We start from the raw sequence: 14,632 nt of genomic DNA, 5'->3' as shown, positions 1-14,632 counted from the left end.
ATTTATGCTGAGATTTTGAGTCTTTGTACACTTTGCTAGAAATCCACTTATGCCAGTGTTTGTATATTTTTGAATTGTGTCTGTGAGTGGACATTAGTTGCCTATGTTTTAATCTGACTTGCAATCAATATGTCTGTAAAAAAAGACAATCATCCTTGTAAGGAAATGCATATCACTGCAAAAATCAGAGCTCAAGCAATGTAAGGCCATACTCTGTTATACCTAAAAGATCTGGGTATGCATGTTATAGCTTTTATTTCAATGAAAGCTGATGACCTTTTTTTTTTATTGGAATTATCTATCTTAATTGGCAGGGTTGTGGCTGTTTTAATCCCTTTTTAGGGGCCTTACCTCAATATCTAAGCTATTCATTAAGTTAAATTATATCAGACAGTCATAAAGGCTTTGAAATGAAAATGATGCATGAAAGAATCCACAATCTAGTCTTGCACGTGTATGTTATTTTTTATTATAGTATATTATAGTATGGTATAGGTATAAAGTGCTGCTGAACTAATGTAAGAATATGCAAACTGTAGAACTACAGTTAGTGCTTTTACATTATTAGCAGAATCATGCTAAACAATAGACTCATTACACTTCCATGTTTATTTCAGAGAGAAAAAGAAGAAAAGTTACTTTCGTGTATGAAAGTTGGTTTTGCGGGGGTTCACAACCAAAATATAAACATTTTTGTCACCTCCAAAGGATCTCTCAGTTATGATTTACAGTGTGAACAAATATTTATATAGTATGCAAACTTCATCATGTAATCATTACGTTTGTAGAAGATTTTTTTTCCTTTATGTAGAAGAAAGACCTCAGCAGTTTGTTATTGCGAGATTATATAATAGCGTGATATGTTTACATGATAAGCTTTATTGATTAGTGTGCAAGTACAAAATTACACCGACAATGTTTGCCAGTTCTGATTTCAAAATTATACTCTTTCTCTCGTATGATTTGGTGTGAGAAATAATTTGTTCAAATTTATGTGCATGAGTTTGGTATAATGTCAGACAGATAGGCCTACATGGCTGCTTGTGTGAAGTGTTTCATTTTTACCCTGTAATAACAAAAGTCCACATATATATTTGTTTGATTTCAATATCGTCTCCAGTCCTTCTTGACTGGTGCATATATTGATGTAAAACTTTAACGTTTCTAAAGCTACCAAACGTTTCTTAGAAACATATTGGAATATCGATTTGTTGTGGTTTAATAATTATAAAAAAAGGACAATCATGCTCAGGTGATTAGCTGATATGTTGATGTATGGGAAGTTCCCACACATTTTAAAAGCAGCACAGAAATGAGACTTGCCAGATATGGAAAGCATTTTAGAATGACAGGGTTATATGGATTGAATGTTTTGATTCAGATTCAATTACTTTTTACCCTGATATCACAAAGTGTGATGAGAGGCTGTAACCATCTAATGAAATCATCGCCCCCTTCACAAACAAAGTTTATGAAGAGTAGATATCCCATATACAGCACATGACATTGTACTCAAGTGGTTTAATACCCCCTCCACAAATAAAATTTGTGCCGAGTAGATATCCCATATGCAACTCATAACATTATTTGAAGTGGAATATTTTCTTTCATATTGTCCTTTGATATGCCATGCATAACCTTCTATTTATATATATTCTATCTCTTGAAACTATGCTTTATTTCTTATTTGTAGTGCAATAGTGTGTCATTCTTTTACCTATATACTGTATGTTGAATGTGGGTTCTTAGGACCATTTTGTTGTTACGTGTTATGTCATCCACGTTTATGACAAGTAACATATACTTTTGTCTGACACAATTTGTAACTTTGAGAGTCTTTGGTACACGCAGACGCTTTTCTTCAATGCCTTATAACTTACCATTGCTTTAAAACAAAATATGTATCTGTCACGACTTAAATTGTACATGAAATGTAATTGGTGTATTTTTTTTTTCAATTTTTTGGATGGTTGTTTAAAAATAACAAATATTGGTGATACTGATGATTGCGCTATTCCTACAGTATAACAGGCTGTCCCCAACTGGTTGCTCCACTGTTATATCTTTGTGCCAGGGTGGCCCACAACTTGAAATGTGAGCATGTTGCTGGCTTTGAATGTGAGAATACAGTATATGAATTATATAATAATGTGTGCAAAGTACACTTCATTTCACTTCACTTCAATACTAAGTTGTATTTCCCATTGTGGTGCTTTGCGTTTGATGTTCTTTCTCCTGTTTTGCCCACAAAGTTTCGAAGTATCAGTGGTAGTTTGATGTTTCTCAAGTTTTGCACATGTTTTGCACATGTTGATCACATTTTACTTTGAGCATGTTGCCAATTCTTGAGGATGTTGCATAGTAAATTGCTATACTTTTGAGAATGTTGCACAAGAAATCGAACATGTTGCAGCGCCATGCTCAAATCCCATGTGGACCACCCTGTTTGCGGTGATATAAATTACTATGTGATAATTTAATTTTCAAATAGCTATGTTCTGTGTATCATCATTTGGATGTTAAGTTTCATGTATCTATACAGTTCTGTGATCACCAGCATGCTTAAACTCATAAGTAGGAATGTACTATGTAATCTGCTGTTATTTGATTTAGTCCATAGATTCGTGTATAAGCTTGTATTCTCTTACTTTAGTTCACGCTAGATGATTACACTTTTTTTCTCTTAGATTGAAATGAAATTCTAATTTTGTGTTGTTTCTCGTAATGACAGTAAATCTAAGTGAACAGAACTGTACACGGCCTCCTGGGAATCGGACACTTATCAGAAAATCATTTGATTTCAGAATTATTGAATGCACAGAAATTCTAAGGTTTCATTGAAAATAAAGCGGACATAATATCATAATCAGAAAGTTGTGAAATTTCAGGGACACTTTGCTTTGGAATAGATGTCTGTCGACAGAGTAAAGTTTTTGAATAGGAAAGTTATGAAATTCCACGGTCAACGGGTTTCCACGAAATAATATTGGCCACAAACTCCCATCTTCCAATATGTCTCGTTCCCAAAGATATCATACAGATTACAGGTGAACTCGTTGAGTTGTCAGCAGCTACCCAACCGATTCCCTATTAAGGTGTACATTTGAGTGTTTAGAAGTCGCCAGTGTCGAGGTACCATACAAAGTATAATTATTGAGTCTTTCATAATGACTGAAAAAAAAAAATCTACAAGTTACACGTGTATGTTATACACACACGGAAATCCAACGAAAGTTTGCGTGCAGGACATTGGGAGACACGCCACTTCCTCTAATCGCGGTAATTAGCATACAGTCTACCAATATTCAGTATATTGAACCAATATTGCTCTTTGACGGAGCGAGGTCAAATTCAATGATATTTATTACACGCCTGAGGCCAAGGAAATTTAAGCTGATCTTCCATCAGATTCGCTTTATTTTTCTAATTTATTGGACTCATTTACTTACTTGCAGGTCAACTTCAAAGTTGATCGGATTTTCACCTTCACGTGTGGAATAATCATAATCTAAATGTAAAGTAGCTTGGATGACTTCACTGTGACCCGGCGATTTGGTCGCATCATTACCTGGAGATAGACGGTTGTATGCGTGCGATGCGAAATGCTTTCAAATACTATCAGGAATTATTAAAGGTTTTAAGGAGAACTGCATATCTTATCCAGCTTATACTATAGTTCGTGATCGACTTCAGTACTCTCTAAAAAAAAAATCGAGTGAAAATTTTCACTCTTAAAGGAGTGAATACAAAAAAGAGTGAATTTCGGGTGAAATTATAGTGAATTTCGAGTGAAAATGTTCATTTTCACTCATTTTGGAGTGACCTCCGGGATCACTCGAAGATTTTGGAGTGATCCCTGACGTCATTCTAAAACGAGTGAAAATGAATATTTTCACTCAAAATTCACTCCAATTTCACTCAAAATTCACTCTTTTTTGTATTCACTCCTTTAAGAGTGAAATTTTTCACTCGATTTTTTTAGAGGGTACGGAAAGGAACCCCGCGAAGTAAAGCTATTAGTAGTTATTGTCAATCAATGGTAACGATTGAATTTGTATAGAAAACAAAATCAGTAGGGTCGCTGGTTATACGAGTAGTGGATAAGTCCCCCCACTTGAAGTTCAAGGTTAAGTTCTTGACTAGAATTAAAAGGCGGTCCATTTTATAGATTACATAGTGTACTCATATTCGTACTTTAAAGAGATTTCTTCTGATGGAATGTCAATACGTTAACCATCATGTATACTTGTTAATTTCGCTTATTCTGTGATGGATATTGAAGCACAAACCCTGCATGGATTAGAATGTTTTTAATTTCGAAGGACTAAACAATGAGCAGGAAAATGAGACTAGAGATGTTATTGCCTTAAATATCCCAAGATACAGCCACTACTGGCAGGGGACTTGAACCAGTGACCTCACGAGTTAATAGAGCTAGGTCTTAACCACTGAGTTACAACGGCCACTCCTATTTAATAGGTCGATCCGACTTGACAAAACGCCGCCATTAATTGCGGTGTCACAGTTGCGCACGCGTATATGCTGATCATGAATGCATGATATAAATTGCGGCGGACGCGAACCGGGTGCCATGTACTAGTACTTGTATATCATACATTCTCATAAGTATGCACACGCGAATGGGACACCGCAGTAATGGCGGATTTTTGCTGCCAGGTCGGATTGGTTGATATATTGTTTACCTCGTTTGAATACAGTTCTAACACTATTGTACAAATGATCAGAAATATTGTTTCGCATTATTTACGGAGTTTATTACTCGCACGTCATTAATATGCTAACAAGAGGCTGAACACTGAAAACGGGTTTGTACCTTGTCATGTATGAGGAGGGAGGTCATATTTCGTATATATTATGGTGGAATGATCTGTTGACGTAACATTCGCTTTATTCATCGCAAATGTGTGGTATAACTTTGTTCGACACGTCCTGAAATGTCGGTCCAAAAAAAAAAAAAAAAGGATTGTGTGACAGAATACAATTATTGAAGTTTATGTGCCCCTTTTGCAACCCAGGGTATTAGATTTCTGTCATAAAATGGCATATTGTGGAGACATGCAGGTATATAATTCAACCAGATGCATTGATCCTGTGACGGTAGAAGGATGTTTCCTTTAAAAAAAAATAGATAAAAGAATGAGATGATAAATGAATGAATAAATTGAATGAAAAAAAATACAAATGAGTGCAGTAGCTCTGTTACGTGATAGTAATAATTGTACATGACTGTATAGGCCTACTAGTGAAACGCTACCATTGCGGATATGAGAAAAAAAAAGTTGGTCCAACTTTGGAGGGCTACTATTTCATAATTTTCAGCGCTGGCGAGCACAACATTGGTTGTGAGGAAAGGGGAAGTCATCTTTTTTTTTTAAATATTGGTACCTAATTACGTTGACAAATGCCATGTATGACTGAGTTCATGAATTTTGAAGACAACAATGACAAATTGCACTTTTTTAGAAGTTTGAGTGTTGTCGTGAAGGAACACTCTAAAAAAATCCGGGTCAGAACTGACCCGGAACTGGGTCCGTTGGGATCACACACCGTTCCGGGTCAAAAATGACTTGGAATTTGGTCACGAAGACCCCGAATGGGGTCACCCTGACCCAATTCATGATTCTGAATGGGGTCATATCTGACCCCATTCCTTGTCATTTCTGACCCGGAACGGTGTATGACCCTAACGGACCCAGTTCCGGATCAGTTCTGACCCGGATGTTTTAAGATTGAAGAATGACTGTTCAACTGAATGGAAGAGATCTTTCAATAAAAGTTGTCCAAACAGACTAGCCTCTTGAATAATAATAGTAATGATAATGATAATAATAATGATATTGATATTATTATTATCATCGTTATTATTATTAATATTATTATTATTATTATTATTATTATTATTATTATTATTATTATTATTATTATTATTAATATTATTGTTGTTGTTGTTATCATTAACATTGTTATTATTTCAGTTTTGACATTTCCCAAGGCCGGAGCCATTATATCTCCCAGTTGGTACTGGCACCCGTGCGGGAGAATCACCTGCCCACGTGGTTGTTATGAAGCGTGTTTAATGACATGTTTTAATTTTCTTCCCTATAATACGCAGTAATGACGCGGATGTATAGGCTGTCTGAGGGCTTTTGAGCATTTGCATTCTTCCAATAACTTGTATGAAATCACGAAAATTTGACTTTTCTATTTTTAAGAACATGACATTTTATATTGCAGTTTATTTTGAGATTTCAGAGTATAAAAAGTACTTGAATAATGAGTGTTCACAATGTGAGGTCTTATTGGTATTGCATTGTTAGAATATTCGTGCTGTTTGTATGTTTTTCTAGTAAAGAGCTGTATAAATGACAGTCGTGACAATAAACTACGTGTCTCTATGTTCATCTTGTTCAGAAGAATGAGTAACATGTATATTTGTGTGATTACTTTGCGTAGTGTGAGTTATGGCAGATGGTGTATTAAGCAAGCCTCATCTATTTAACGATTTCCATTTTCTGTTCATCCATATGCGGTAGCATCCCCGCGGAAATGCAACAGTATATATATATATATATATATATATATATATATATATATATATCGTCTGTTGAGAATGACAAGGGCTTTAAGTCTTCTCGAACACAATGGGTTTTGTGGTCACTTAACGCCCTTATCATTCTCAACCGACGATATATATATATATATATATATATATATATATATATATATATATATATATATATTACTTTATATTGATCGAGAAAATAAAAATGGTAGGCCTGCATGGGTGTACATGCAAAACAATACAATACTTCCGCACATAAACATAAAGATAACCAATATGGGCCTTATTACAATAACTATTTATATACAAATACACTTCTATTTAAAAATGCGATTTTGAATGAACGACTAATGAGACATTTATTACAGTTGAGTAAAATCACAAAGGTCACAAAGGGAAATAAAATCAACTAATTTGGGATTTAAAAAAATGTATATAGACCTGTGATCCAGCTAGTGATTACTGATGTAAACATTATGTTATCTTTAACAGATGTTGGCATGATGTATTTATAACATTACAAGCTTACTTGTATACAAAGAAAAGGCCCGAAAACATTTACTCAAAAAAAAAAATGAAATAAAATAAGATGTAAAACACACACAGGCGGGCGCCACAAATCCCGACAAACTAATACAGTGTGTGTGTGTGTAATAACGGGAGCATGAATAGATAATAATAACACATTGCAATTTATTATTGGTGTTGTCTGAGACGGTATGCAAAGTATGTGCGGTCAGGGAGGTGCCGTGGTGAGGTGTAAAGTGACACTGCACAGTGCATGGTATACAACTCACAGGAAACGAACGAAAAGAACATGCTTAAGAACGAAGAAGTGGGGAATGCGGTCTATAGCGCCTATACCAAACAAAACTTTACGAAACTACATGCTTGGTGGTTGTTGCATAAACATACTAAACCTTATTTTTATATGGATTCACATTCATCCCATACGTTGCTTTTTGTTTTCAGTCAGTACGGATTATAACAAACATATTTGCACTGGATATTATGCTATCTTACATAGAACAGCAAAGGTTACCACTCACAGCCGTAAAGCATTTCGAAATGTAAGCAAAATGTACGCGAGAGAAATGTAAGTTTAAAGAGCAGGTATCTTGCCATTGATGGAATGAATGTAAAATGGGCAAGAAGTTGAAGAAACGAAAACAGAAAAAAATAAAAAGAAAGAAGAGGTACATGGAGAGGCAAAGGGAGGACAGGTTGAAGAAAGAGTACCTTGCCCATGATTGGAGGAGCGGAGGAAAGACGGTTAGTAATCACTGAAACCCACGTGGGATTATTCATAGAGAGGGACACTTCTTAGTGACATATAGATATTTTCGCTCTTCAACAGCCCTGCCACTTGAGTGTGATCATGAATACCTGCAAGTGTGGAATACCGATTGTTCGGCAGTGTTTACAGGCTATAAAGGCCTGTAAGACGACTCGCATTAGGACAGCGTTGGCGGAGAGAGCATCGCTGTCTCGATGCAGTAAACGTTGGCGTTTGTTTGTTTGTTTGTTTTTTGAAGTTTCGAAATGCAATTCCCCAGCGAAAAACGATCTTCATGCTCTTTGTTGCTGGACATCTTAATGGAAGAACTAAGCTGGGCAGGGAGGATTACCTCCAGATGTTTGCTTGTTTTTTCTTTCAAAGGGAAGGGGGAAAATGACAATATTATGACAACGCATACTCGTAATCTCCTTACCTGTTATCTTGTGACGCGTCTAAAAATACTGTAAAAAAAAACAAAAAAAAAAAACCAAAAAAAAAACAAAACAAACAAAAAAAAAAACCCGCAGCACCGCCAGTGCACGTTGCTGCACTTCGTTGGCATAGTTTTCTCTTTTCTATTTTGTAAATGTATTTGCATTAAATTCTTATTTTTTTATTTTTTATTTTTTACAATGTATTGATTTAAAGGCGCAGGAATAGTTATCACAACTATAGGTGTACTCAAAAAAGAAGCAACAGCAATAAAACCATTCTCTTGTTTAACTGAATATATGAAGATAAAGACTGATAAGGAATAGGTGTGTATGTGTGTGAATCAAGGTACCGACAAACGACATTACAATATTAAACTTGGTGAAGTGTAAAACTACACCGTGTATACCGTGAACATCGATTAAAGTCTTCTTATCATTATCTATTTATAGTCTACCAGCTTGTGAAATTTTGCATCTCGCGTATGTAAAAAACAGGCATGGAAATGGTAAAAAAAGTAGGTGTATCTAATGGTAAAAAGATAATGAGGACTCTGAAGAACTATTTATTGCATGCTTTAGAAGTCTTGACATGCATGTAATAATACTCTCTGATACGACATTAATGGGGGTGAAGTAGTTACTTGAAAAGTTGGTGACGCCATATTTTTTTCGCTCTTCTCTCTGCGTACAATGGTGTGTAAAGTTGTAACGAATGTTAAATTTGAAGGCCAGATGCGTCATAATGATTTCTCTCTCTCTCTCTCTCTCCTTCTCTCTCCCTCTCTCTCTCTTGGTCACTCCAAAGATATTGAATTCTGCGTGGAGCAGTCGTCGAAGTACACTTTTATTGCCATCCCCACTTTGAGATAGTTTATGCTTGCAATATCCTAGCTTTTAATATGAGAGCGGATACTTACTCTCATTGTAAGTATAGTAGAAGATCGCTTTCTGTTACAAAATATAGGCTACAGTGTATTGGCTAATTGTTCTGTCGTTACAAGTAGAACAGACACTCAACTTGCAGAAATAGATTCAGACACATACAAGTAGGCCCCTACACCCACACATTGCCAGACGGAATGCAATCAATTTACATTTCAAGGTCATTCAGTACCGGTGCGACACAACATGGCAGTGTGGGAAATACTGAGTTAGATATTCGAATCTGGCTAGCATATCCATTTCACGCTTCTTTCAACGAGCAAGCAGTGTTTCTTGAATGAATGGTGTTGAGTACATGACGGTACCGGAGGAATATCAATTGCAGTTTATAGGCTATATATGCGATGGATGAATAATTAATGTTTGACGGTATATTATTTAATGTGCAAAAACGCAGAATCGTACTTTATTAATATGATGCTTTTGAACAGTCTTTTACAGACACAAATTACATCGTGTAGAGAAGCATGCATGAACTACAGTGAACATTGTTCCTTTAGATAAATTTAAGAGGCACACAATGAGCTTGGCCTATTCTCCTGTATAGGTTTTGGTCTTCGATATATAAGTGTTGCAAACAAGGAATAACGACACATAAGTACATCCAATATTCATCTTTCTGCCGCGACTATTGTAATCATAGTCCAGTGGCCCGTTGCATAAAACTTACCGTTGAATTTCAATGGTAACTTCCGTCAAAATTAGGCGTCACAGCCAATCAGCATCAAGATTATAAAATTTACCGCTAATTTAAAGACTTACCGCTAGAAAGGAGCGGTAAGTCCAGCGGTAAGGGTTTTATGCAACAGGGCACAGGTGCTAAAGTCAAATTTTAGCCCTTAATTTTGCCATCGTAGCGGCCATTCTGAAAGCCATTTTTAATGCTTCTTGTGTATAATAGAGTTATTACGCAATTATATTTTGTGTTCTTAAAATGTCAGACTTTCTTCTCTTAAAAAAGATGTTAATATCGACTATTTCAGTGGAGGCAAACGTAGTAGGCGTGAACACATTCTGTATACATACGGGGATATCATGCACAAATTACCATTGTGACTGCCATTTTATTTTTAGATACAATTTCTGCTGATTGGGTAAATTTTCACCACTGAAATGTTTGTAGAAATGAATCATCCATTAGGGCACTACCACATATCATGTTTTAATATTCATTACTTTGATAGTTATTCGTCTAGAGTTAGATCATCCAGTTTCGGATTCACTTTACCCTCGAAAGAGGGTAAAACCACTCAATCACATTGGGTGGACGGAAAAACAGCCTTCTGGCACCCAGACTATGCTAACAGCACACAATAACACAGTAACAACATTATAGCGTGAACAAATTTTGGTAACGTGAGTCCCGATATAGACAGGAGATAGCAATCATAATGTCAAATGTTAAGCAGTTTAAACAAATTGCAATTCTATGTGGTAAAACAAACAGCGTTCGAATTCATAATTGATCAGTATAGCACGAATACACCCCACACTCTCCTGTGGGACATTATGGTTTTCATTTCTTTCTCCATTTAATTCGGTTAACACGCTTTCGCGCATACGCAGGTTTTAGTTGACGACATTTCATAGCAGTCCATCATGTGGACGGATGCAAATCTGAATTTTTGTATCTATAAAAAACTGCTGGTCGCGTCAGTCGAGAAAAGCGACAACGTTGCAATAACATAACATTTATACTATGAGCGCTTGATGCGGGCGTTTCTAAAGTGCAAAGTTGAATTTTGATAGAAAGTATTCGTAAACGTCATTAAAAAAAAACAAAAACCCACACACTCACAGAAGGCAAAGATTCAATTTTGTCAGTGATGACGGAAAAAAATCAAAGTACTTTGTGCTTAAATCGAAACTATATAAATGAAATTGAATTTAAAAAATATTAAAGGATTGGCTTCATAATTATAGGATTTTGCAATCGGTTTCCAAGGCTGATTGATATAATTCATACTTCGTGTATTTATTTGAGAATATTTGCCACACTGAAGAAGTTGTACTTCAGTTTATTTCTCGGTCATTCATTATCTTAAAGGACAAGTTCACCTTCATAGACATGTGGATTGAGTGAATGCAGCAATATTAGTAGAACACATCAGTGAGAGTTTGAGCAAAATCGGACAATCCGTTAAAAAGCTATGAATTTTTGAAGTTTCTGCTCAGTCACAGCTGGATGAAAAGACTACTATAGCTTGTGATGTCACATGAGTACAACGATATAAAGAAAGAATAAAGAAAATTCAACATATTTCCATTTTTCTCGCATAACAAAAGAACACTCGACTTCTCTCTTTCAGAAGGCAGGGGGAATATTACCCTTAACATACATCAGTAGCAAGTCGAAGAAATGTGCACTTTATTCAAAAAGTAAAGTTTTGTGAAATTCTCTTTTTATTTTCCTTATAGAGTTGTACGCATGTGACATCATACACTGTAGTAGTCTTCTCTTCCAGCAGTGACTGCGCAGATACTTAAAATATTCGTAACTTTTGAACGGAATGTCCAATTTTCCTCAAACTTTCACTAATGTGTTCTACTAATATTGCTGCATTCTCTCAATCCTTATGTATATGAAGGTGGACTTGTCCTTTAAATACTTTCGAGTGCATTTCAATTTCAATTTCATGAATGCCTATTCTCTGTCTCGAGTGCGAAATTGAATGCTCCTTAATGACATTTAATGTGGCAATCACGAGAATGCCCGCAAAAATCAATATCGACACTAATTTGATGTTTTTCTGAAAAAAAAAATTAATGCGATCTAGAATATGAATTTACAATTATCAATTCCTGAAGATGTTCATCGGTACCAATGGCAGAAGAAAAGACAGCTTAATTCGCTTGATGTGAAACCTAATATAAAATTTGGCTCACACAGCGTCACGTGTATGATTGGAGGAAACAATGTGAACAGCTGATATTTTCATGATTTATCTCAGATTTTTTTTTCCAGGTGAATGATAGTTTGCAAAAGACATACTACCTCTCCATTGTCTATTTATGTTTTCACTTATTTTATTTCGAAACGCATGATAGATTGGATAGAAAGTCGGTTTAACGATTATTGATAGGTGGGGATGGGCTGGCCGGGGTTACGTATGTAATTGAATCGTTTTTCTTCTTGCGCTAAGCTGAGGGAAATTGTTCTCATTCTAAGTGGCTGGCTTGTTTGTTACCAAAGAATTAAAAGAAAACAACATTTGAAATATTTTGGATGAAAATGTGAAACTTCCGTATTTCTGCATGATTAAAAGACGTTTTCAGATCTGCTCACAACTTCATCAAGGTATTCAGAATACCGGGCCAGTAGACGTTTTTGATGTATGAGAGAACAGGTCCTTAACGGCCATCCGGAACTTGGCATGTCGCATGGTGTAATTGATGGGGTTCAGACACGAGTTGTAGAATCCGAGCACGATGAACGTCTGAAAGAGCGGCGTCCCGTAGAACAGGCTCCGGGGCGTCACCCCTACGCTGAAGAGGAACACGTAGAGCTGGATAGGGGTCCAGCAGATCACGAAGCCGGCAATAACCAGCATCATGAGCCGGATGACGCGCTTGCGGGCCACGAGGTGGAAGGACGGGGCCGTCGAGTTGTTGGCCTGCTGCTTGAAGACCTTCGACTGTCGTTGAAGACTGCACACGACGAGGGCTTGCGACACGAACATGATGACGACGGGGATGAGGAGGCCGAAGGAGAGTAGGTAGATGGCGGTGAAGATCAGACCGGCGTAGGAGTAGAACTTCACCTGCCGAGATTAGAAGAAAATATCGGTCTTCCAGAGAGAGAGAGAAAAAAAATTGAACAACACTGAAAGGGAGTCGGTTGAGAACACTATGCTATAGGCTATAGGCCCTATATATCAATCACACCAAACATCCTTGGTTCAATATCCCTTGTCGCGGTATGGCAGCAATTTTGCCAGTAGGCGGATGGTGTTCTGCGGAATACAAAATTCTAATGGAGGGTCAAACTTATTACTTGCTAATTACACCCGGGCGAGCATTAATCGCCATGCGATCCCACTAGACTAATCAATTAGGTAGTAGGCTCGGCTGTCACATCCTTGGACTGACATGCGTTTACCTGTTTATTGGTTTGGTGAATGAGAATCATCGGCACTAAACCTTTTAGATTTTGTTTGCCTGTTTTTTTTTTTTTCATATAGACTCAATCAATAATTATTTCAATGGTGAAACAGAATTTGCTCCTGCGACAATTGCTCCTGTCTTATTTTCTCTAAGAACTTAGGGTTAGGGTTGGGGCTGTGATAAGGTTTCAGGTATAGTTCAGTGACGTGAGGATTATGATTAGGTTCGGGTTATGCTTGTGGTTAGAATCAATATTTGACTTAGCGTGCAGATATTTCATAGGAGCAATTGTCGCAGAAGCAAATGCCATGGAACCAGTCTTAATATTCTATCCTAAGTAAGGGAGCTTACACTTGAATTCAACAGTGTTACAGATGTGTTGAGGTTGAGGCCTCCTCCGTTGCGTGTAAGAGACATTTCCAAATAGCTAAACTCTCAACACTATTGACTTTAAGTACGCTTCACTGTTCCGGACATCTAGCTGAACAGCAAAGTTTGTCTCATGCAACCTTTTACCTGGCAGGTGTGTGTCTTGTGGTCTAGGATGTTGGTGAATCGGCCGATCCCGCTGACGATGGCTGCGAGAAACCAGAGAATCCCGACAAGGACATGAACGTTCCGCTTTGTCACGAAGCGGTTGAAGTAGATCGGATGAGCCACCGCGACGTACCGCTCCACCGACGTTGCGGTCAGGATGTATATGGACGCGTAGACGGTAACCCAGCGGTGATACAATGGATAGATGAAGCGGCAGTAGAACTCTCCCAGTACGGTAGACGGCACTGTCATCGCCGTTGGTATCGGGATGAGGAAGACGGAGGTCAAGAGGTCAGCGACGGCCAGAGCCTTGATCAGGATGCCTGTGGACTGAGTCTCGGAGCGACGGCTGGCGATAACAGCGATGACGATTGCGTTACCAACGATACCCAGGACGGCGGAAAAGATCTGTAAGGCCACCCACCATGTCCAGCGAAATGGCAGGAGAGTCCAGCCAACGGGTCGCAGGGAAGTATCATCTCCATACGCACTGGTTGACGTTACTACTGCATGAATAGAGATTGCTTTCGTCATTGTCATGACCAATATTATTTCATAGCATGAAGAAACTTGATTTTTGAATAATAGGCCTAATAAATCTGTTGATATGTATATAGCCCTATCGCTTTAAAGCCACCAAGTTCTGGTAAATCTATGGGCGAGAATAGGTTGGTATAAGTACTCGTAACAACATACTACTTCTATGATTGTCTTGCTTCGATCTTCATAATCAGAACTAGTTAGTGCAGTGAC

At 37.3% G+C, this 14,632-nt stretch overlaps 1 protein-coding gene across 1 annotated transcript; it reads right to left on the bottom strand.

Annotated features, from left to right (window-relative positions):
* Positions 1–12,540: 12,540 nt before the first annotated feature.
* Positions 12,541–14,413, bottom strand: LOC139737438 (allatostatin-A receptor-like). Its single transcript, XM_071648114.1, has 2 exons — positions 13,859–14,413; positions 12,541–12,999 (listed from the first exon to the last, which is right to left on the bottom strand). Exons 1-2 carry the CDS (start codon positions 14,411–14,413, stop codon positions 12,541–12,543), a joined length of 1,014 nt encoding a protein of 337 aa, XP_071504215.1.
* Positions 14,414–14,632: the final 219 nt, after the last annotated feature.

This window comes from Diadema antillarum, unplaced genomic scaffold, assembly GCF_040938485.1.
Source record: "Diadema antillarum isolate AM-2024a unplaced genomic scaffold, OU_Dant_1.0 seq00000693_RagTag, whole genome shotgun sequence".
NCBI lineage: Eukaryota > Metazoa > Echinodermata > Echinoidea > Diadematoida > Diadematidae > Diadema > Diadema antillarum.
Note: the sequence above shows the minus strand (reverse complement) of the source record. Positions and strands in the feature narration are given on the sequence as shown.

Bases quoted from the DNA above. Each gene is read 5' to 3' on its own strand.
- LOC139737438 (XM_071648114.1), bottom strand. From the start codon at position 14,413: ATGACGAAAGCAATCTCTATTCATGCAGTAGTAACGTCAACCAGTGCG. The intron at 13,000-13,858 runs GTAAAAGGTTGC...TAATCTCGGCAG, and splicing joins ACAAGACACACACCTGCCAG to GTGAAGTTCTACTCCTACGC.